The sequence below is a fragment of the Orcinus orca genome, chromosome 16 (genome assembly GCF_937001465.1).
Source record: "Orcinus orca chromosome 16, mOrcOrc1.1, whole genome shotgun sequence".
In the NCBI taxonomy this organism is placed as follows: domain Eukaryota; kingdom Metazoa; phylum Chordata; class Mammalia; order Artiodactyla; family Delphinidae; genus Orcinus; species Orcinus orca.
This window is the reverse complement of record NC_064574.1, coordinates 72401334-72425584: the sequence shown is the minus strand read 5'-3', so window position 1 is coordinate 72425584 and position 24251 is coordinate 72401334. Positions and strand designations below refer to the sequence as shown.

The 24251-nt window shown below is 54.5% G+C and overlaps 1 protein-coding gene across 8 annotated transcripts; it reads right to left on the bottom strand.

The window, feature by feature from the left end:
• Positions 1-270: 270 nt before the first annotated feature.
• SETD1A (SET domain containing 1A, histone lysine methyltransferase) lies at positions 271-23984 on the bottom strand. Of its 8 annotated transcripts, none has more exons than XM_033426180.2 (19): positions 22941-23984; positions 22029-22193; positions 21722-21817; positions 19472-19742; positions 18063-18184; positions 17601-17830; positions 16470-17316; positions 15531-16316; positions 14832-15008; positions 14610-14697; positions 13739-13896; positions 13495-13582; positions 11003-11338; positions 3968-5002; positions 3369-3541; positions 3166-3276; positions 2865-2984; positions 1180-1317; positions 271-1097 (listed from the first exon to the last, which is right to left on the bottom strand). In XM_033426180.2, the coding sequence occupies exons 2-19, from the start codon at positions 22176-22178 to the stop codon at positions 924-926; spliced, it is 5100 nt and encodes a 1699-aa protein (XP_033282071.2). In that variant the 5' UTR covers positions 22179-22193; positions 22941-23984; the 3' UTR covers positions 271-923. The 8 variants fall into 8 exon arrangements, with proteins under 8 accessions (XP_033282071.2, XP_033282073.2, XP_033282072.2 ...); XM_033426182.2 differs by having other exon boundaries at positions 22980-23984; XM_033426181.2 differs by lacking the exon at positions 22941-23984 and adding an exon at positions 22775-22929.
• Positions 23985-24251: the final 267 nt, after the last annotated feature.

The following is a 24251-nucleotide window of genomic DNA, read 5'->3' as shown; positions in this document are numbered from 1 at the left end:
CCAGCAGCAGCTGTGGTTCTGGGAAGGGAAGGGAGGCCTGACCTTGGCCCCACTCTGGCTGGCCTTGGCGGGGGATTTCTGGATGGCTCTTGCAGCCTGTCTGCTGGCCCAGAGTGATGGTGGCTGAGTCTGCAGGTCTGGGATCTTGCCCAAAAGCCCCTCTACCCACCCCAAACGTCAGGCCACCTATTTCCCTGTCTTCACCTGCCCCACCCTCTGTCCTCAACCCCCATCCCACCCTGCTGTTCCCCAAAGATACTGACAAAGCCCTTTTGTAACAATAAAGTTTAATCACAATTATAAAAATGTGGCGTTGGGTTCGCGCTATTAACATATGTACAGTCCAGCCCAACAGGAAGGGCCCGCCCCCCACCATCCGGGCCTGGCGAAGCCGGAGCTTCCAGACACCAGGGTGGGAGGGTGACCCACAGGGTCTGGCAGGAACAAAAGACGAGGCAGGGTTCCAGGCACAGAGTCCCCAGGACTGGGGGCGCAGGGCCCCCCTCCAGGGGGAGAACATGGCCACTGCCCCTAGAGACCCCTAAACTGGGGAGGGGTGCACGCAGGGCACAGAGGGGAAGTCCCCATTAACACAGAGCAAGGGGGCTATGCAGCCCCCCCAAGAACAGGATCTGTACAGGCCGGCACCCCAGGTTTCCACAGGAAACAGCTGCTGGCAGCTACAAAACATTTACAGCTTCTTCTCCGCAAAGAAAAAAAATCGGGGTGGGTGGGCAGGGGCAAGAAGGGAAGCGGAAGTTGCCTCAAGGGACTGAGGCTCCCTCGCTAGGCTCGGGGCCCCCCAACCCCACATCTGGAGATGGGGCATGTGGGCCCTGCTGAGCCCACTAAGGCTGGGTGGGCTGGGAGCTCAGGGCACCAAGGGGAATAAATAGGGGTGAGGGCACCAGTCCTGCCCCACCTCAGTTGAGGGAGCCGCGGCAGCTCTCGGTGCCACACAGACAAGGGATCTTGTTGTCCTCCAGCGGGAACTTGTAGTCATAGGTGATCTCCTCATCCACGCCGATGGGCTGCTTGGAGTAGATCACGATCTTCTTCTGGGACTCGATGGTGATCACCTTGGCATAGCAGTTGGGCTACAGGAAGAGGTCAGCGTGAGTCACGCCGCCCCCTCGGCCCCTGCCCCGTCCGCTCCCCCCAGTCCGGCCCCCTGCGCACCGTGCAGCAGTGGTTGATGAACCTCGCCAGGTTGCCACACTTGGTGGCGTCGATGATGGTGTCGTGGTCCACCCGGAACAGGTAGCTGCTGCCAATGCCCTCTTGCACGTAGCGCTTCTCCCGCATGTCGGCCACCATCTAATAGAGGACAGGGTGTGATGGTCAGGGGGCTTCCCCTCAGCTTCCTGCCGGGCTAGGCCTGACCCCACCAGACCCTGTGATGGGGGGGTCTGGACAGTCTCCCAGCTGCCACCCTGGGAGCCTCACTGGCCTGTCCTGGATCCACAGCTCTCCCTCTGGTACCTGCTACCCCAAGGTGCTGACTCCTGACTTTGCTTCCAGGACCCCCACCTCCCAATACCTTTGTCTGCCGTTATGACAAAGTCACCCACAGGACCCCAGGGAAGTCTGCACTGGCCATTGGGCAGGAGAAGCGGTCACTGTCTCCTCCTGGAGTGTCTGCCTGGCCCACGGGACAGCCCGTGGGGACTGGGTCGGTTCCTGAGATGACAGTGGCCGTTTCACGGACTGAATCCTACTCATCCCTTCTCCCAGGACCCTCTCTCCAAAACAGGCGCCCACGGCTGCTGCTGTCCACGCCAGGGCCCACATTCTTGGGTAGAGGGAGGACCTCGTTTCCCAGAAAACAGGACGATAAACCCTCTGCACACTCCCCTTGGGTGAACTCACTCTCTTCCAGGGCTTCAACTGCCAGCTAAGTGGCGGGAACTCCTCCCAAACTTCCATCTCCAGCCAAATCCACCTCAGTGGAACTGCTGGGCGACACCCGGTAGATGTCCCCCGGTCACTGCAACTTCACATGTCCTGACAAGAGCTCATCTTGACCACACATCCGCTCCTCCTTGCTCCCTATCTCACTGGCAGCCCTACCTACTCCCAGTTCCCAACTCCCACCGAGAAACCATCTCGCCTTGGCCCTCGCCCTCATTCCCCAGAACCAACTCGTTGCCTGGTCCTGCCAGCTACCTTGGACCCACAGACTCCTGCTACCTTGGACCCACTGCCTAGTCCAAGCCACCCCCGCCTTCGGCTGGGATCTCTGCAACAGCCCCACCCCGCCGTCTCAGCCTCCAGTTCTCTCTGCACGCTGCAGTCAGATGGAACTTACTAACTTCCAAAGTCCTCTCCTGCTTAACACTTCGCAGCAACTTTTCTCCTCTCACCATTGGTCCAAACTCATTAACGTGGCTCCCAAACTCTGCGGCATCCGGCCTCCACCGGCCCCCTCCAGCCTCACGTTGCTGCCACTGGCCCTAGTTTTTCCAAGTGGCCATACTGACCTCCTTGCCCTAAGACCATCCTGCATCCAGGCCTTTGCATGTGCCGTCCTACAGTGGAGAGCACCCTCCCCCTCACCCGGGCCTGGGAGTTGCTCAGCATCCTTCAGCCCCTGGTTTAAACATCACTGTGCTCCCACCTCCCCTGCCTCCCTGAACACCGCCTTTCGTATCAACCCAACACCATCCTTATGTTTCTTGCTGGATCATTTACATCTAGTTTACTAGTACCCATTACTAGTTGTTGAAGGAAGGAAGGGAAAAAAAGAAAAGCAGGTTTCACTGGCTAAGTCTCAGAGCCAGGAGGGACCCCGAGGGCCGGGTGGTTCTCATGTTGGCATCCCAGGCTGCCGTCAGGTCAGGCAGGGGCTGGGCGTGGGGCCTCACCTGGCGGATGTTCTGACCCACGTATTCGATGACCATCTCGTCAGCTGCGATGGGTTCCATGGCAAAGAGCCCCCACTCATGGATCCGGCTCCGGCCGAATCGGAGCTTCTTCTTCCGGAACTAGAGGGCAGAAGGCAGACTGTGCTGCTGGACGTCCCCCTCAACCTAGCTGCTGCTTGCCTCTCCTCAGACCTCCGGGGCAGGAGGGTATTCTGGCCACTCGCCGCCGGCCCACCCCTAGGGGGCTCCACAACGCTGTCTTCCAGTGGCGCCCCTTCCCTCCTCAGTCCCCACTCCTCACCTTGAGCTGGTTTAACTTCAGCAGGTCACTGTCCATGATGGCAGAGGTGCCGATGGCGCTCAGGAGCCGCCGCTGCTCAGAACGGCGCTCCGAAAGCACACGGTTAGTCCCCTGTGAGGTGCAGGGCAGGGAGGAGGTAAGTGACAGGAGAACTAATGGGAAGAAGATGCCGCCAGTGGGCAGGTACCAGGGCAGAGCCTCACCTGAGTGTCCGCTCCTTCCAGTTGCCGGGCCGAGACGGGGCACACGTCCAGGTACCTGTCCTTCTCCTTCTTGCTGATGGGGTAGTAGCCCTCGCTGCGGGCCGAGCCTGTCTGGTGCTCGCGGGGCCCGTCCTGGGGCCGCCGCTTGCGTTTCGGAGTGCTCAGGTTGGTGAGTGCAGGGTGTTAAGGAAGAGAACGGGGTCCTCACCAGCCAGATCCCTGGGGCTCCGCTCCTCTCTCCCCCGCAGTCCCAGCCCAAGGAAAGGGCGACTGACCTTAGCTGGAGGTCCTGAGCATACTCAGTGTGAGGACAGAGAGATGGAGAGAAATAAGTCTTAGACCCCACCTTTCCTGCCACAAAATCTCTGGGAGGCAGAAAAGAGGCACGAAACAGAGAGCAATGGTGGCTTGGTAGCCAGGGGAGAAATAAATACCCAAGCTGAACATGGCAGAGAACTGGCCAGGGAAGGAGGCCAATGCAGACCCTAGGAACGATCTCAGCAGGACAGTGCCTGGCTGAGTGACCGCAGGGAAGCCCTCCCGCCCCCCCGGGCCTGCCTCCCTGTCCTGAGAAGGCCAGCCTCCGGGGCTCAGGATATTGGTGTGATGGACCCAGTGGGTGTCGTTAAGCCAATCAGCCCCACTAGTCTGCTGCAGCAGCCGCTCGTATGTGAGCCGCAGGTAGCCCATGTCCTCCAAGTCCAGGCCCGAGTTCCAAATGTCATACAGGATGGTCATCTGCTCAAACTCGCTGCGGGGCTCGTAGGTGGGGGGGGGCGGGGGCGGGGGCGGCGGGGGCGGCCGCCGGCGCCGGGTGTGGGAGCGGAGGCTGCGTCGCCGGGTGGCCCCCTCGCCATCGCTGCTGCTGCTGCTGCTGCTCTCCGATGACTCCGACTCCTCTTCCTCCTCCTCCTCCCCATCCTCTTGCTGCTGCTGCTGCTGCTTTGGCTCCTCTGCCTCAGCCACCACCACCTCAGGGGCCTCCAGGACCTCGTCTGCCGGGGAGCTGAAGAGGGCTGCAGGGGCAGGAACTGGCTCCAGGGGCCGAGGGGCCGGCGTGGAGGGTGGCGGCTTGACAGCCAGGGCGTAGTTGTGCTCCAGGAGGATGTGGCTGAGCAGGGGGCCCGGGCGGTCCACCTCGTCCAATGTCTCTGTGGCCTCTGAGTCGTCGCCAGTGGGCAGAGCGGGCAGCCCGCGTCGGGCTGGGGTCAGAGCCAGGTCGGCCAGCACGGCCAGGTCCACTTCTGTCCCTGGCTCAGCCTCCTCTTCCTCGGTGGAGCGGCATCGGCCTCCAGCCCGGCTCCGGCCTCCTCGGGACACCTCCTCGGGCCAGCTCTTGACCAGAGACGCGTGGTCCAGGGGCAGGTTGCGAATGGTCCGCTCCACGGCCCGGGGGACTTTGCGGGAGGCGGGGCCGGGAGACTTGACCTGCGGTGGGGCAGCGGGGGGAGGCTCTGGGGCCGGCACCTCCTCCACCGCAGAGAAGGAGACGGTTTTCCGGCGTTTCTTAGGTGGGGGCAGGAGGGGGATGGGAGAGGAGGGGCGCTCGTCGGGGCGGGGGGCAGGGGCCGGGGGTCCAGCCGGTGGCTCTGGGGTTGGCTGGGGCACACTGGGGGGCGGTTCCTCCGTGAAACCTGGGGAGGGAAGCACACGGGGAAAAGGAGAGGGTCAGCTTCTCGGCCGAACGTCATCACAGATTTGCTACCGGCAAGAACCTGGCCAGCCTCCCTGGGGAGTCCACACCCCAGCTGCCCTCACTCCTCAGCTCCCTACAGACACTCCTGCCCTCACAGAACTTCTAGTCCGATGGAGACAATCACATGAAACACATGTGCAGCCGATCTCTGAAGGGCGGGGGTAGGGGCTCAAAGGAAACACACGCTTGGACTCTAGTCTTTTTACCAAGCCTGGCGGTGACAGAACCACATCCAACAACTAGACACAGAGATCAGACAACCTTTTGTCAGCTGCATTTTATAACCAGGATGCAGTTGTCCAGATCTGAATTAAAGCATCCATTATTTTGACTACAAACAATATTCTTTGTTCAGTGAGATGAAAAAGATACAACGTAAGAAACTGAATCTTTTCATTAAACTATTTTATAAAATTGCACTGTGGACCTGCCCAAGTGAGAAAGGGGTCAGGAAGTCTCCCCTCAAGAAGCTGAGGGTGGGACTTCCCTGGTGACGCAGTGGATAAGAATCCGCCTGCCAATGCAGGGGTCATGGGTTCAATCCCTGGTCCAGCAAGATCTCACATGCTGCGGAGCAACTAAGCCCGTGTGCCACAAAGACTGAGCCTGCACTCTAGAGCTCATGAGCCACAACTACTGAGCCTGCGAGCCACAACTACTGAGCCCGCGTGACGCAAGTAGTGAAGCCTGCGCACCTAGAGCCCGTGCTCTGCAATAAGAGAAGCCACCGCAATGAGAAGCCCTCGCACCACAACGAAGAGTAGCCTCTGCTCAGCGCAACTAGAGAAAGCCTGCGAGCAGCAACGAAGACCCAACACAGCCATAGATAAATAAATAAATAAAAAGAAGCTGAGGGTGAAGCTGAGGTCCCAAGGATGAGGAGCAGGCAGTGCTGTCTCTCCCCAGCTAACAGGGACGGGGAGCAAATCCTCCCTCTGTGGACACCCCCAGGCCTGCTGCTGAGTGCTGGGGTCTGAACATTGCTCAAGGCATGCATAGCCCTTTCCCCAGGGCCCAGCCCTGTCCTGCAGACCTGACCCATCCCCATGACCGGTCCACAGCCTTGCCCTCTCATCCTAGGTTTTAGCCAGTCAAGCAGGCATGGCCTTTCAGGCCCCCGGCCCTTTGCTCACATGGTTCCCTTTGTTCGGAATGCCTCTCTCCTTTCGCCCATCCAGAAAGTCCACACGCAGATTTTGGACCCAGCTCAATGACACCACCTTTGTAAAGCCTTCCCCAGTTTCCTCAGACATTGGTAACATCTTCCTCTCAGAACCAGAAGGCTGGTGGTTCTCAACTGCCATCTTCAAATTGGCTGCAGCAGATTAACAGCTAGAATTTTGTGCCAAGCACCAATCCAAGCCTTTCACATACAGTAAGTACTCACTTAATTCTCATAACGATGCTATGAGATAAGTACTATTATTAATGCCTTCTTACAGATACGGAAGTCAAGACAGAGAGAGGCTGATAACCTGCCCAAAGTCACCCAGCTAGCAAGTGACAGAACAAGACCTGCATCCCAGGGCAGCCTGGGTTGAGTTCGGGGTCTTACCCACTGCCCCTCGCTGCTTTGGACCTCCTAGCCTGGGACTCAGCGGCTACAAGTCTGGCCCTACCACCCACAGAGCTAAGGGCAGCCAGCACCAGGCCTGGCCTGAGTAGGCAGTGATCAACATGTGTCCACTGCCTCAACCGACACACCCTCAGCCTCCTGTCTCCCGAAGGTCTGGACACCCCTGGGCTCTCAGCCAGGAGAAACCCACGCTCTGAAGCTAGTGAGGTCCCAGGTGCTGGTCCCCGGTCCCCCAGGTCCTAGGAGTCCTCTCACATCCTCTCCTCTCCAGCGCTTTGGGGCGGACCTCTCCTCTGATCCATCCTCCCAACCTAGCGCACTGGGCCCTCTGGAAGCCTGGGCCTTGAGAACAAATTCCACCCGCCACCCCCGACTCAGCTTCTTCCCACAGACTTCCCTTTTGCTCCCCGTCCTGAAGGAAAGCTGGCAGGGCCTTTCATCATTTAGGGAGGCAACTTTCAGGTTACCTGCCCAGTCTACACAACTCCCAGAAGCCACTGTTTCTACGGCATGACCTACCCCACTCCCTCCCTGTGCCCCGGCCATCATTAACTGATGGCTAAATGACCCAAGCCAGCCCAACGAGAAACTTCCCTAAGGATAAGGTTCTAAGATAGAAGGGGGTGGGACTTCCTGGTGGTCCAGTGGGTAAGACTCCACACTCCCAATGCAGGGGGCCCGGGTTCGAACCCTGGTCGGGGAACTAGATCCCACACGCATGCTGCAACTAAGAGTCCACATGCTGCAACTAAGAAGCCCTCATGCCACAACTAAGACCGCATGCCACAAGTAAAAGATCCCGCATGCTGCAGTGAAGATCCCAAGTGCCAAAACTAAGACCCGGTGCAGCCAAAATAAATAAATAAATAGAAATAAATCTTAAAAAAAAAAAAGACAGGAGGGAGTCTGTCTGTGGGGGCAGATATCCTCTGATGGAATGGAGAAGGAAGACCATTTGCAGGAGAGAGGGATGAATCAGAGGGGAAGACAGAAGAGCAAGTCCTAAAGGTGTCCAGGCCCCTGTCCCTGGGATCTACCAGACAAGCCCTCTCCTAGGCTCCTGCCATTGGGCCACACAGGCCTCTATCCAGTTGTGTCCTTGGTAGCTCGGTTTTCCCTACCATTCTCTAAAAGCCAAGGGACCGGCCTTAATTTTCCTCTCCTCTCCCACCTCTGCCATCTACCTAAGGGACTCTGATAGCCCACCTGTTTGCCAGATTCTCACATTCACTCATCCTCAGCTACCCTCCACCAGTCACACACCCGACCTTGTCACCCCCTCCACGTTGGACGGTGACACTCTGACCACAGTTCCCCAGGTCCTTTCAGTTCACCCCACTGTACCTGTTCAATTTCCCATCCTCTATCGCCCCGCCCTCTAGCCCACCACCCTCCCCCTAAATTAACTTCATTCTGGGTCGTGCCCAGACCACAGCGGCCCTTGCTTCGTCCTCTCCTTTCAAGCTACTTTCTGCAGCCTTCCACCACTTCCACCCTGTAGACCCCTAACCCAGAATCCACCCAACCACCTGCCTTCTCTCCTCCTTCACCCCAACCCCCAGCCTCAGCAGGGCTTCTGAGTTGCTGGCGATCCTAGTCAGCTTTCATCCTCACTCCCCACCCTCCTCATACTCCAGGCTTCTACTCCACTCATGCCCCCTCATGCTCAGAAATGTCCTGCCTTCCTACTGAAGAGAGGAAAAGGAGGCCTTCGGCTGAAACCCCACAACTCCCTGCTTCCCCATTTACGGAGAGATCTGCATCTGACCTAGAGGGTCCATCCCCCCCAGGTGCGCTGCTCCAGCAAGGATTCCTCTCTCTCCTGACCCATCCACCAGCTCCCTCGTCCCTTCAGTGTATGAACACACTCCAGTCTCATGTACTTTGAAAAGGTAACCCTCCACCAACCCTGCATTTTCTTGCTGTCTCTCCAATTCCAGTTGGGTAACCTTGAACAACTCACTAAGCCTCAAATTCCTCATCTGTAAAATGGGAGTAGCAGAGATGTTGTGAGGAGTAAATGAGAAAGTGAAATTTGCAACTTTGCAACATGCTAGGGCTGGCACATGGGATCCCGCACATGGGATCCCGCACATGGGATCTACTCAATTAACGTTAACTAATATCATTAAGTACCACCCCTCAACTGTCTTCTTTCGCAAGAGTAGCTTACCCTTCCAAAAGACTGGTTATCTATCACCTGCCCTCACTCCTTAACACCCCCTAACTTGAGCCATGCTACTGAAATTGATAAGGTCACCAGTGACCTCTTAACTGACAAATCCAACAGATGCTTTTCCTTTTGTGGCCTTCCAATACAGGCCACTCCCTCCTTTTGAAAACCCGAGCTCCCTGGTTTCCTTCCACCTCTCTGATCACTCCTTTCCAGCCTCCTCTGGCTCCACTCCGCCCCCCTATCTCTTGTAAGACAATTAAGGCTCTGGCCCCCTTCTCTCATTCCATACATCCTTCCAAGGTATACACAAGTGTACTCACACCCATACTTTCAAATACCTATCGTATTTCCAGCCTACTGTTTTCTAGAGCTTCAATCTTCTTTTTTTAACTTTTTATATTGGAATATAGTTGATTAACAGTGTTGTGGTAGTTTCAGGTGTAGAGCTTCAGATCTATTGATCCAACAGCCCACTGACTGTTTCTACTTGGAGGTCCCAGAGGGACACGAAACTCAACCCCAATTAAATGCATCAGCCTTCTTCCAAATTCTGGTTCTCGAAGTAGTTTAACCAAGTGGTTCTATGTCCTAAATTTCTCTGAAACCCTCATCCCCACTTCCACTCCCCGCACCTCACTGTAACCACCCTGGCTTTGGTTCAGGCCCTTCGCTTACCTGCATCCTTTCAAACCGTCTCATTAGCTGCCCCACCTCCCTCCTTACCTCTTCCACATCCCTCCCCCTCCTGTGAGAATGATCTTTCTGAAATGCAAATCTGATCACATCCCACTTTTTCTTCCTACCCTGAAAATGAAAGAGTACTGAGATTGCTGTCCCCTCTTCTGCCACCGATTGACTTCGAAGAGACTGAGAGGCGTCTTAGGATTAATCAGAACCTCGACTCCTTCTCTCATGGGTTCTGGGCCAGAAGAGAACGCCTCAGTGCTAGGAGGTCCTCCTGTGCTCACTGCCTATCTCAGACCATGGATTCTCAATAATGTTCGAGAGAGATCTCTGGAAGGCCACATGCATCTTCGAAGGATAACTTGAAAACTGAGTTAATTCCACCATAAGAGCAACCTACTCCAAGTTACCACCATTGCTTGCCTTACTTCCTGCAAGAGCCTCTTAATCTCCCTGCACAAACTCTGGCCCCTCTCCAAGTTTTCTCTGCACTGCATCTTTTCAAAACACAAATACAACCACGTCAGTCCTCTGATGGCATTCCACTGCCCTCAAGATAAAGCCCAAATTCCTAGTGTGGCCTGCTCATTTTGCATGATCCAGCCCTTGCTAATCTCTCCAGTTTAGGCCACCCCAGCTCCCCCTCACTCTCAGCTCTCCAGAAGATGAGCTTTCTTTTTTGTCTCCCAACATGCCACTTACTCTGCCTTGGGGCCTTTGCACATGCTAATCACACCCTCCCGCCTGCTTTGGCTTGATTTCAGCCCAATGGTGCTTCCGCGGAGAAGACTTCCTCACAGACATGCTCAGGTTCTCAGAGTACCCTGTACTTTTCTTTCATGGCTCTTACAGTTTGTAGTCACAGATTTTCTTAAGTAAAGATTAAACTGTCTCTCCCTATAGACCGTAAGCATCATGACAGTGAAAACAGTGCCTATTGTGCATACCATCACATCCCTTGCACCCACTGTAAGGATTCAATAAATAAGTATCTATTGCCTGAAGGAACAGTTCACTCAGCAAGATACATTACGCGTGTGATATAAAATAACAATTGAATGTACAAATCCACAAAGGAAAGCAAAGACAGAATTAAGTTCTGAGTTTATGTTGTTAATAGTTATTATCTATCCAATTTGACCATTTAATCAGGTATATACTACACATTAAGGAAGAGGCTTAAGAAAAACTGGTAGGAGAAATTTACTAAGTTGGGAATTCTCTCTTTAACTTATTTGGGAAAAGATCATTCTGTTTTACTTTATCAGCCAAACACCCTGGTCTAACTCTGAAAACTGTTCATGGCAGTGCAGTTTGAGTGTGTTAGGACATAAATGTCTCCAAGGGAGGAGTGACAGGAGATAGTGACTTCCATCCAATTTTGTATGTTTTCCAACAAAGTCACACACTTGCATACAATTAATAAACGTCAACCACACTGTTCCCATGAAGACAGACACACACATACACAAAGACTACAACAACAGTTCCATACCACCTACCTGCAGGTCTTGCTGGAGACTTCTGTTCGGGGAGAGGTGTGACTGGGGAGTCTGCAACTCTTTCTGGCTCAGGCTCCTCCGCAGGTGCTGGCAGGGGCACGGGGACATCTCTGGGGGGTGATGATGCTGAGGGTATGACTGCTGGCTGCTCCTCTTCCTCTTCTTCTTCAGAGGAGGACTCAGATGATGAGGAGGACGATGAGGAAGAAGATGAAGATGAAGAAGATGAGGAGCTGGATGAGCTGCTGCTCTCAGAGTCCGATGTGCTATCATTCTCACCATCTGAGTCAGCATACAGAGAACATTTGGAGGACGAATCGCTTTCGTCGTCCTCGCCTGGAAATCCAGAAGGGGGAATCAGGCGAGGTGAGAAGACCCCTCACTTGGTCAAGCCGTGGGTTCATTCACTGACTCACTACTAGGGATGTGTTAGGCTCTGTGCTAGGTGCTGGGGATTCCTACTCTCAAGGAGTTGGAGAAGCACCCAATCTGTCCACAGTGTGATAAACTTCAGTATGAAGGGCTAGTGGAACAGGCAAAGGGAAGCCCTGGATTCTGCCTGGTTGATCAAGTCAGGGAAGGCATCCCTGTGAAGGAGATGCTGAAGTCAAGAAGGACAAGGAGTCCGCCCAGCAGACGCGGGGGCTGAGTGGGGATGTCAAAGGTAAGAGAAGATGGTGCCCTTGGAGACTGGTAAGCAGCCTGCCCTAACCACCAAAGCTTTTCCCAAAGTGGGTCTTATAGACACTGCCTGGACAACAGACTCTGAAAAAGGATTCCAGGGTAAAATAAGCTTAGAAAACGTTATATGGTCTATGCCTCTGGGAGTGGTAATACATTGGAAGGGCTCTAAGAAATTAAGAATTTCAGAGTCTTGGAGGAACATAATCGAATAGGGGTCTGGAGAATGGCAGGATGAAGCTGAACAGATAAACAGGAGCTAGATCACAAATGGCCTAAAGCATCAGGCTGAGAAGTCACCTGTGGAAGACACGGAGCCAGGAAGAGACTTAATGGGGGAGAGTAAAGGGTCAGGTGTGCATTTTAGGAAAGATTCCATCAGCAGGCTAGAAAATGGATTGAAATGAGAGGGATGGAAACAGAAATGGGGAAAACAGTCAAAACTGCTGCAGAGGCTTCCCAGGTGGTACAGTGGTTGAGAATCCGCCTGCCAATGCAGGGGGCACCGGTTCGAGCCCTGGTCCAGGAAGATCCCACATGCCATGGAGCAACTAAGCCCGTGCGCCACAACTACTAAGCCTGTGTTCTAGAGCCCACAAGCCACAACTACTGGAGCCCACGTGCCACAACTACTGGAGCCCACGTGCCACAACTACTGGAGCCCACGTGCCACAACTACTAAAGCCCGCACGCCTAGAGCCCATGCTCTGCAACAAGAGAAGCCACCACATGAGAAGCCCGCTCACCACAACCAGAGAAAGCCCGCGCGCAGCAACAAAGACCCAACACAGACAAAAATAAATAAATTAATTAATTAAACAAACAAACAAAAAAAACTGCTGCAGACTCTGAGTGAGAAAGGCAAGAGAGCAGGAACAAGGGAGGTGACAAATTCAAGAAACACTGAAGCGGTAAAACGGACAGGAATTGGTGACCAAGTGGATGTGTAGGGTCTGCACCCCTCACTCTCAGCAGATGACCTCGCCCTCTGCTTTCCTGAGCAAGAGGCTCTCAGATCACCGTTCTCATAATTCTGGCCGCTGCTGAAATGGCACCTCTCGGAGGCATCCCTTCACCATCAGATGTAAAACAGTCCACCTTTCCCCTGTTCCCTGACCCTGTCACTCCCTACCGCGTTACGCTAGTTCATCTTCTTCAAGCAAGTATCTCTACTTGAGGTGCTACTATTTGTCCACTTGTATGTCAAGTCCCCGCCTCCCCCCCTTAACCAATCACAAGCTCCAATAAGGCAGGGACCACATGTGTCTTGGTCGTTGATATTTCCCTAAAACCTAGAACGGTGCCTGGCACACGGGAGGGGCTCGATATCTATTTCCGAGCAAAGGAATAAAAGAGAGACTGAACCATGTACTCAAGCCTCAATAAATCTGGAGGAACAGACAGGTGTTCAACTGAAGAACAGAGCTGTGTCTGGTGCCAGCAGCTGCAGCAAGGGGAAGAAGGAGGCACAGGTCGGTGGCCGGGCCTTAACGGAAGAGCAGTGCCCAAAGGGGGAAAGGCACAGTGGGGCAGCAGGAGAATGCAGCCCCCTTATCTTGAGAAAATAAATGGGCTGTACTGGGTTGTCTTCAGGGGACAGCATGTTTCAGAGGTAAGCAGGAGGGAGTGTTCTGGGTATTGTTTACAGTGGGCCAAAGGTTCCAAAGGATGGGGCTAAAAGGCAGTTGTTTTGGGGGAAGGCAAAGATGGCCAATCAATCCAGCAGGCAGGTTACATGGGCTCGGAAAGGGCTGGACAGGTGGCTGAGTCCCTCCTTCCCCAAAATTTGACTGTACTCTGTGCGTGCTTACCGTCTGATGCCTCTGTCTCCTTCTTTGCAGCATCCATGGCTTCTTCACGCTCTTCATCATCCTCATCTTCCTCCTCGTCCTCCTCATCCTTAAGGAAAGGGACAAAGGGGAATTAACAGAAGAAGGACAACTGGTCCTCCAGGAAGCACAGCTACCAGGGCTCCAGCCCAGAGAGAAGCTGGCTATGGCGGCAGGAACTCAGGACGTAGGCTCCTGGCAGGGACCGGGTGCCTCAGCTCCTCACCTTCTCTGAGGAGGACTCCTGGGATGCCTCCTCCCCCTCGCTGTCCAGAGCAAAGGACTTGCGGTGCTTGCCCTGGGTCTTGCTTCGCTCTTCATCTCGTTTTGGGGGCTTGGTCCCCGGACGTCCTGGCTCTCCAACCTCCTTCTCTCGCTCAGCGTCTAGGCCCAAATGAGTAGTGCAGTTTACCATCAGCAAGAGTTGCCCTATCCTGTGAAAGGAGCTCTGCACACACCATCACTGACCTTTCTCACAGTCCCACAACACAGACCTCATTTTACAGACAAGAAGTTGAAGCTCAGCAGAGAAACATAAAAACTGCACATTTTACTTCACATTTTATACAGTTTTAAACACATTGCACCCATTTTATCTTTCATCTTGTTCTGCGATGGGTGGAAGAGGGAGGTGATTTTGTTATGTCTGGTCCAAGAAAATAGTACTAAGGCCAATGGGTCTCCAGGGAAGCAGATCACACTCAATAAGGAAGTTTTCCGCCACAGAAGCTGTCAACCTATAGCTCAGACTTAGACAAACTGGTAGGAAGGGTGTAAGAGTGCTTAAGCATTAGATAGTAACCTTGGGTAGAAAACCTGTTTTAACCTCATGATTATGCCTCTCTTATGGGGAAAAAGTGAAACACAGAAAACTTACGTCAGCATACCAGAAATAAAAACCACAGCTAAAATCCAGGGATAACCCTACCTGAAGCTTCTCACATCTCAAAGAACTGCTTTACTCTAACCTGTTCCAAATCTTCACTTGGCTCCTTGCCCTCAAGACACCTTCACCCCTTCATCCCTGCCTCCTCCTTTCCTATCAGAATCGAAGCAGCCTTTTTCCTCCTTTCTGCTTCACCTGACCTCCCACTCACCATCTTCATCTTCCTCGGCTGGAGTAGAAGGCCGGGGCCTCTTTTCCTCACTGGCCTCTGAAATTTCTGAAGGCTCTTTTCGCTTTACCTGGGAGATGAAAAGATATGGTGCCCTTTAAAACCCAAACACTCACGGTTCCCAAGCACCCTTACTCCAAGGAAAGGAAGCCCCCCTTAACCCCCTCTCCCCACGCAACTAGGCAAGATCACAATCCTGGGTACCTTGAAAGAAGGCAGCCGCAGGGCTCCTCGCAGTCCTGACCCAAAGGCGAAGGCTTCGATGCCGGCGGTACCCCCACTCTTGGCCCAGTCTACCAGGGACAGCAGGCCTGGCTCTTTGAGCTTTGTCTTCTCTTTATCCTCCTCCTTGGCTTGCTGTTTAGCTGCATTCTGGAATGGCTGCAGGCAGTAGGGGGACCAAGCTCCAGAACCCAGGCGCTCCCTCCTGCCTCAGAACTACTCCCAGGCCCCGGGAATACAGAAATGCATCTACTCACTTCTCCACCTGACACACATCTATGCCACACCTCCCTCGCACCAGCCCCTGTACAGGCATTTTCTCGAAAGTCCGCTCATTCAGTCCATCAATCTTATGAAGCTGCTACTATTATTCCCACGCTACAAATGGAGACCCTGCAGATTGATGCCCAGAGAGATTTAAGAGCTTCGTCCACCACAAGGAAGCAGTGGATCCAAGAGAAAGCTCTTCTGACTCTCAGACTCCTGCTTCTTCTACTGTTCTGTGTGCCCCCCAACTACCCTGGGCCCAGCTGTGCATGCCACCGAGTGCCCACAGTCTCTCTCTCCACTTGCCCCAATCACCTCTCTTCCCTATTCTGAGCTGTGTAGCCTGAAGAAGCCGGAGGTCTATTCCCTCCAGTGGAGCCCCAGGTCTCCCCAGTCCCAGGCACTGGCCCTCACCTTGGCCTTCTCTTCCTTGCTCTCCCACCACTGGTCAAAGGCTCCAAAGGCCACATTCTCCACCATCTTGCGGTTGAGGTCTCGCTGCATGATGCTCTTCATCTCTTGGACTAGGGTGGCCAGCACACGGCCCACGGTGCCTGCCGATGGCAGGGCCTTGCCCTCTGCCAGCTCTGCGTCCTCCCTGGGAGGCAGCCGGGCCTCTTCTCCTGAGACTGAGGAGGAGGGCAGGGGCTCGGCTGCCATGGGCAAAGGCAGCTGGTAGGCCTCCCGGGAGTATGCCCCTCGGCCTTCTTGCCCTTGTGTGTACAGAGCATATGGTAGGCCATAGGCTGCCTCTTGTGGGGGCGGGAATGGGAGGAAGGCCTCCCCAAAAGCCCCACCAGGGGGACCAGCTGAGGCAGTGGTCAATCCTTTGCCCTGCCGCAGTTGGTGGAGCCGAGTTAACATCTGGGTCTGCATCTGGAAGGACATGGGCATCCCTCCCCACTGAGCCCCAAGTCGATCCATGAGCTCTAAGGAGTTCACAAAGTCATAGATGTGGGGGGGTGGCGGAGGAGGTGGGGGGTACTCGGGGGGCGGTGGCCCATCAGGTCGGGGTGGGAGGAGATAGGCAGGCTGGTGGGGAGGGTAAGCAAGCGGAAGGGAAGCCAGGTACGGAGGGGGAGGGGGAGGAGGAGGGGGGGGAGGGGGAGGTTGCTGGGGGGGTGTTGGGGCCGGAGGGGGTGAGCCGCCCCTGTCATCGTCGGAGATTTCCATGTCCTCTCCAGAAGAGCATGGAGAAGCCTGTAGGGGTGCAGAGGACGGTCACAGAAAGCTACTGCCTGTTCCTTGGGCTTTTCCTCAAATCTCTGTTCTCTTGCCTAGTTCCCTTCCTTCTCCCAACTCTGCCTCCTGGATCCCAGGGACTTCCCCTGGCTGACCCCAACCCAACCTCACCTGGTTCTGTCCGTTGGCTTTGGGTGACTCCCGGGTAGCTCCTGGTTCCCCACTCCCTGTAGGTGCCACATCCTCAAAATTCGCCGGGGCTGGAGGGGGTGTGCAGGGCCCGTGACCTGACCCAGAAGGAACCTCGCTCCCTGTGTCCCTAGCCCCAGGGCCCGTGGTGCTGTTCTCTTCCTCTTCCTCGGTGTCAGAAGCCAGGAAAGAAAACTTGGAACGCTGCTCCTTCAACAACATCTCAATGCGGGAATCCAGGCTGCTGTGCTGAGCGAAGGGCACACTCTCATTGGTGGTCTCTGGGGCCGGAGAGCCGGAACGGGCAGGTGAGGCTGGGCGGGGGGAGGTCCGAGCTTCTTCCCTCTCAGGGCTGGGCCCCCCACCACCCCCGCCTCCACCAGGTTCTGGAGGCTCTGGGGGTGGAGCTTCTGAGGCAGGGGGCCGGTAGTCCTGGTCAGCAGGCCGGTTGGGCTCAGGGGGCAAGTAGGAGGTGTAGGAAGGTGGGAAGCGCTCAGCTGTATTTTCAGCAAAAGGTGCCCCAGGGGGCTCCTCCCGAGTTGCCCGGCGGGGTGGGTAGGAAGCATGGCGTTGGTAGCGATTCCAGCTTTCATAATATGCTGGGTAGTTTGAGTCAGAACCACGAAAATGAGAGGATGAGGAAGAAGATGATGAAGAGGACGAGGCCAACGAGGAGGAAGAGGAGGAGGATGCGGCGGTGGCCGCAGTGGTGGCGGAGACGGCTGCAGAGGTGGTCGTGGGGGCTGAAGACGCAGAGAAATGGCGGCGGGAGAAGGAATCTTGGTAGCTGTTCTCTGACCGCCGGGGCTTGAAAGAGGCTGAAGTGGTGCTGGAGAAAGCGTGCAGAGGGGTTACCTGGGTTCAGCTCCGCATGCCCCAACCCCGCTGCCCCGCTGTCAGTACCCCAAACCCCTCTATGCTGCCCCCAAAGGAAGATCTACACGCTACTAAGTTCCTAGCTAGAGAGTAAATTCCCTGAGGACAGGGATTTGTTCGCTGGATCCAGAGAAACTAAAACAAATTACTCCCAACCCCCTCTTAGAGACTCTAGGTTTCTTCTTCCCAGTGGCAGCTCCCAGAATCTGGGGGTCCCAGAGGGTGTTTCCGCTGTACCTGCTGGAGTAGGCAGAATCCTGAGAGTAGGGGGTGCTGCCCCGAGACGTATAGGGGGTTCCTTGGGAGGACTGTGGGGTGAACTGGCCGAAGGAAGATGGGGTGTCTTGTCGGCTGCTGGAGAAGCTCGTGTCCTGGGAGCAGGGGGTGCCATTGCCAGGAGTGCCCACCACAGCAGTGCCTGCTGGGAAGGCAGCTGTGTCGGAGGAGGAGCGGCGGCGGGATTCAGTCTGGAGGGAGAGAGTGGAGCAGGGAGAAAGGAAAAGAGATCAAGCACCATTTGACCATACGCCCTTCACCAAACCAAGAACCCCAATTCCCTGCTTTTTGAAAAAAACTAGGCCTCTTTTCCTTGGCTCTTCCTATACTTAACAGTGAAGTCCAGAACCTCCCAAAGGCTGCTTCTGGCATCTAAGCACCGGGCCCATGTGGCTAGGGCTAAAGCAACCACAAGCTTCTCACCGTCTCAGCGGCTGCACCAGAGCCTTGGAACTTCTCACTGAGGGCCTTGCCCCCAGTAGGCACCGTCTGAGGGGTGTAGGAGCCATTGACTATCAGTTCATAGTACTTCATTCGTTGTTGTCCTGGAGGGAGGAAAATGGGAACCAACAGAGTCAGATGGAGGAAACAACTCCTTTCTGATTTCATGTCCCCACACTTCTTTCTCGGGCCTCAAGCTTCCTAAGATTTCTTGGAGTCTTGGGTTTGGGGCTTTCAGTTCTTCTACCTCATCTCTACCTAATAACTACTACAAACAACGTATTGGGTGACATTTCACAGTTTACAAAAATACTTCTGACGTGCGTTACTATGTTGGATGATCACCAGGAGAGAGAAGCATCCGAACCCCTATTTTAATTTATAGGCTTAAAGAAAACTAACCTGCACGAAGTGGTAAAACTAGAATTCAAACCCAGTCATCTGATGCTACATGCCACCATCCTCTTCATCTTATAAACTGAAGTTGCAAAATGGCAGCCTGAAGGCAGCCCACTGTTGTGTTTTATTTGCCCCACACAATCACTGAAACTATTGGCAAGGGCAAGGGAGGAATGCAACGTTTAAAACCCAGGAGATTTCACACAAGAACCTAGATTTCTGGCTTTAAGAAAAACTATCTATGTTAGTCCTCATTCCCACTTACAAACTGGCTAATGCCAGCTAACAGCTGCCTCCTTCCGATGCCACTAGACAGTATGCCGCAGTCCCCACCCCTCCCTACTGCTCCTTAGCACAGAAGCCAAGACTGCTTCACTCACCTATACAGGTCCCTAATTCTCAATCCAAAATTTCAATACCTCGTGTTTTTAGAATTTGGCGTCAAAACCTGGTATCAAGCTATTTACTATAGTTCTTATTCATCCTACCTAGTGTGACTCTTCATAAGTTTTCTTGCAAATACAGTCATACGCTAGACTAAAGGGTGCTGCCCCAACCCTGCCAAAGACAATACACAAAAAACCGTATCTGGGGACTTCTTTGGTGGTCCAGTGGTTAAGACTCCACGCTCCCAGTGCAGGGGGCCCGGGTTCGATCCGTGGTCAGGGAACTAGATCCCGCATGCTGCAACTAAGAGCCCGCCATGCCGCAACTAAAGATCCCGCATGCTGCAAGGAAGATCCCACGTGCTGTAACTAAGACCCGGCAGCAGCCAAAATAAATAAGTAAATAAATGTTAAAAGAACAAAACAAAACAAAACCCGTATCTGTACCATAAACTCTCTGTAAAATTCTGATATCAGAAACACACCTGGCCCAAAGGTTTCAGATGAGAAATCATGAACCTGATCACCTGCCTGGCCCCAACAGGCATTTGCGTGTACCATCTCTGCCAGAGCCCAACCGTGGGCAGCAGGCGATGGAGAACTCACCTTTGATGTCGAGCTGGGCATGGATGATGTTGCCCATGACGGAGGTAAGGTGGAGGTTTTTGACTGTTTCCTTGGCTCCCCGAGTGCTGGTGAAGAGCACACGGGCTAGGCCCAGGTGCTTGCGAGTACGGGGGTGAAGAAGGATCTCTACCTCTTCCACCTCACCATACTTTCGGCACATGTCCTTCAGGAAGGTCTCCCGCACGTTGTCATTCAGTCTTGCAAAAGTCACTTCTTTCAGTGGGATCTGTCCGATGTAGAATTCATCCAGCTGTGGAAAGGACAGTAGTTACGTCCAGGGTCTCAATACTGACCACTGCTCCTTTGCCCTTTGGGAAATTTTAGCGAGATCCATGAGGCCAAGAGAGATAAAACTGGGAAACTACGAGGCAAGGGAATGCGGAAGGGGGTCCCAACAAGGGATACATCAGTCTTGACCCCTCTCTTCCCTGAATTCTTCTCACCACAGAATAATGACAAGAACCAGGAAAAGAAACGCACAAACTGAAAACTAAACCTCCATGGAAAGAACTAGTTACATGGAAATAATTCACCAGTTCAGCTCTTACTAAGTCATTATCAAGGACTGGTCACTAGGAATATAAAGACGTGAAAAAAAGAGATTCCTATTCAGAAGAGTAGACAAGACAGACACACACAATCGCAACATGACAAAACAAGTGTCAGCAAAGGTGAAGACAGGGTGTTTGGGAGCCCAGAGAAGGAAACCTTTGTTCAGATTGGAGACAGGAAAGAATTCATAAAGATGGTGAATTTCAAACTGGGCTTTTCAGATAAACTGGAGTTCACCAAAACGACAGGACCTATAGGGCAGAAAACTATAAAATAACATGGCATTGCCTAGAAAGTGCAAAGTGCGTGGCAGGACAGAACACAGGCATGCAGGAGATGAGGCTTGGTCAGATGAATGATCATACGCACCAATGCACAAAAAACGTGGACTTGGCAGCAAAAGTAAAATAAAAGAACAGGTCTTCCCTGATGGCGCAGTGGTTGAGAGTCTGCCTGCCGATGCAGGGGACACGGGTTCGTGCCCTGGTCCGGGAAGACCCCACATGCCGCACAGCGGCTGGACCCGTGAGCCGTGGCCGCTGAGCCTGCGCGTCCGGAGCCTGTGCTCCGCAACGGGAGAGGCCATGACAGTGAGAGGCCCGCATACCACAAAATAAATAAATAAATAAATAAAAATAAAAGAACAGTAACACCAGAGAAAATGACAGCAATAAAATGGAGAGGAGAACGGAGGCGAGGAAGCCAGGGGAAATAAATACAAGTCTGTATTAAAGGAGTGGCAACAGAGATAGAAAAATTAAGGTAAAAAGAGACGTGTTTAGAAAAAAGAGTCAGCACGACTTGGTGACACATTAAGGACAGAAGAATCACAGGACGACTCCCAGGCTTCTAGCTTGCGCAGCTGAGTAGTGTTGCCATTCATCAATAAAAGGAAAATATAAAGAAGAGTAGGACTAAAGGGGTGAAGATAATTGTTTTACATCTCTTGAGCTTGAGGTTTCTATGGGGCCTCCAGATGGAGCTGTCCCTCCACCAAGCGTATAAGTCTGGGGTTCAAGAAACTGATCTTGGCTCAGATCAGAGGTTTGGAAGTCATCAACATTTCCGTAATAGTCAAAGTTGTGGGTGGAAAAGAGATTGTCCAGGACAAGTATACAAAGTGAAAAAAGAAGGATGAGAGAATCCCACAAGTGACTTATTTAAAAAAGAAGAAAAAGAAAGAATTAGCGAAGGAGAATAAGAACCACCAGTTTCCTAGGACCAGTGCTCCAAGTTCTGATGAGTCTCCTGCCTGGACAGGGACACGGGAATCCTCTGAGGAAACGAGACGGAGGAGGGGCGAGGAACAGAGGACTCCAGGGGTGGAGTCCCTGGTGTTGTCACTCCGCTTAACTGAGAAACTGGGGCGACACACAGGGCACTGTTTTGCTATGTGCTGTCTAGAAGTACACAGTGATAGGTGCAGCAGCTAGACCTGTCTTCATTCTTCAAAAAGTTAACACCCCTGCTTGAGACACCTCACCTATATCTTTCTAGAAAATAAACACACCTCCTGTCCAGAACAACTCAATCTCACAGTCTCAGAGATTCTTAGATCTGGCTGTGATCCTTTCATTGGAAAACCCCCTTTTATTACACTACACTAAGACTGGACTACCAGAATGGATCCTCCACACCTCCAAGGGCCACCACACCAGGGGACTAGCAGACACGTACCTTAAACTTAGGGACTGGGAGGGAAAAGTCTCTGTTTTTGGACCTGACGTGGCAACGGGGGTCTTGGAGGTCTTCCACTGGTATATACTTTGAGTCCTAGGAAGAAAAGCAGAAACAGACAGCTCAAGGTGAAATCAGTGTTGAGCTCTAGAGCCCATTTGGAGACCCATATGCAAAAGAGCTGGGTGTTGGCTGCCCACTTTAAAGCAGGCAGCCTATGGGTATGGGAGTTCTAGGTGCTGAACAGAGGTAACAGAGAACGGGGCTTGAGTTCCCTAGATGGTAAGGAAAAGCCTGGGGCACTCACGTTGACACTGAAGTGGATTCCATCGTATCGGTACACCTTTTGAGAAGGCCTGCGCAGGGCAGGGTCCAAGGCAGGATCGACGATGAGCTTGTAGTTCCTCCACTGGAAGCTCGGGGCCTTCTGCCCATCTCCCCCACCTTCCTGATCCATCTTTGCTCATTTACACTGTCAGGAAAGAGGAATACGCAAGGGGGCTCAGGACTTAGGCCTGCCTCCCTTGCTGCCCCTCACAGACTAGCCCCGACTCCAGGTACCCCCATCACCCCAGTTTCCACACCTCACCATGACCCGAGGCTCCCCCAGATTTTCTCCCAAGTACCTTTTTTCACCACAACACCCCATTCTCTTTCCACCTCCCAACTCTCTCCTCAAGGCCCCAGGCCCATCTCGCGCCCCCTTACCTTCCCGCTCTCCCTAGCGCGCGCCCCACTTGGCCTCGGCACAAGACCCCTCCCCCGCCCCCTGGCAGGCCCCGCCCCCTCCCGCCTCCTCACCGGCCAGCGGCCCAGGCCAAGCCCGGCTCCGGCTCCCACACACCGGCTCGTGTCCCCGCGCCCCGATCCTCTGGCCAAGAGGTGGCACCTTTTCGGGGCGTTGGAAACACCGCGAGACCGAGCTCGAGACCCGGCTTCGGCCCCGAATCTGGGCGGGGGGTGGGGGGGAACGCGCGCCGCTGCTCTCTCCTCCCGCCCCGGCGCGTTCTGCCCCCCCCCACCTCCGCGCACGCGCGGCGCGGCCCCACTCACCCGCTCGTGGCGAGCGGCTCCCCCTCCCCCCACCCCGCGCGGCACCTCAGCTGCGCGAGGCGGTGGCGGCGGCGGCGACAGCGCGAGACCCGGCCCCGCAGCGGTGGCGGTGGCGGCGCCCCCCCACCACCACCTCCCCGGCGCGCGCACCAAACACCACCGCCACCTGCGCGAGGCCCAGCGGGCACAGCTTCTGTATTCGCACTTTCGCCACGGACGCCGCCGGGAGACCCACGGGGCCGAAGATAGCGGCTTCGCCTCGGCCGGCGCGCTGTAAGGCTCAAGAGTTGCGGCCCAGGGAGCCTGGAGATTGGCCGCATCCCCCGGAGAGTGGGCTTCACCACGGCTATCCAGCTGCTCTGGCCTGGGGTCCTTGACGAATCGGCGGCGACGAAAGCAGCGACTAATCCCTGAGGATAAGGGGGCGGGGCGGAGGGGAGGAGGCCAGCCAGAGCTGGGGAGATTTGAGTGGCGAGTTGAACAGGCGCAGATTCGTCAGGCGGGCGGGGCGAATCAGTAGACAGGATGCGCGCTCCTTTTCTCCTCTAACCTGCCGCTTCCTCACGCGGCCAAAGGTCTGAGAGGCTGCAGATTGCCACAAGTCCTGGCCTCAGCTGTTGCCTCCCTTTAACCGCCTTGGTGGAGTCAAGAAAATAATGCCGGGTTAGCCAAGCCCTGTTGGCAGAGTGGGCCACTTTTCCTGGATCTTCCTTACTAGCACAACTCAGAGGACTGCTCAGTTCTGACCTGGGAGAAATGGCTACAGAGTCCGATGAGGATTTTCAGCCGAGTATAGAGAGGCCCGAATAATTCTGAGGAGGAGCCGGCCTAGCGAATCTGCGAATTCCTTCGTGGGCGGGGCCAAGGCGCCGCGCGCAGAGGGCGTGGTCAGCGTGTGGAGCCGGGCGTCGCGGGGGCGCTTCCTGTAGGACCCTCCGAAACCGGGGTGGGCTGGGAGCGGCGCCCGGGAGGTGGAAAAATACTACCAACAACGGTGACTCAGGCTGTTTGGCGCCGCACGTAATGCAGGGAGCGTTTAACTCCCGTTATCCTCCTTGGGCCTCTAGCTGTTTAAGATGCCCATTTGACAGATGGGGATACTGAGGCCTTCAGAACGTGCCGCATTTTGCCCGTACTGGTCCGCCATTAGTGATTACATCTTAGTCTGTCACAAAGTTATGTAATAAGGCCGGTGGGCCCTAAAGGACCTTGAACCGGTCCTGTAAGAAACGATAAACTAGGTCGCACTTGAACTTAGGTGGGTTGGTCGATTCCCCGGGCGTCATGGTCCCAGTGCCCGCTGTTTTCAGCTGTGCAATCCTCTGCCCCCCGCCCCCCGCCCCCCTTCGCTTACGCAGTCCCGCCGCTCGAGGGCAGCACCAGCCCGGGCTTAAACTTCGGACCCTGGGGCTGAGGTCGCCCTGATTCTGGGCACCGTTTTTCTTAGGCTTGTTTGCAGGCATCTAGGTCTCAGGGT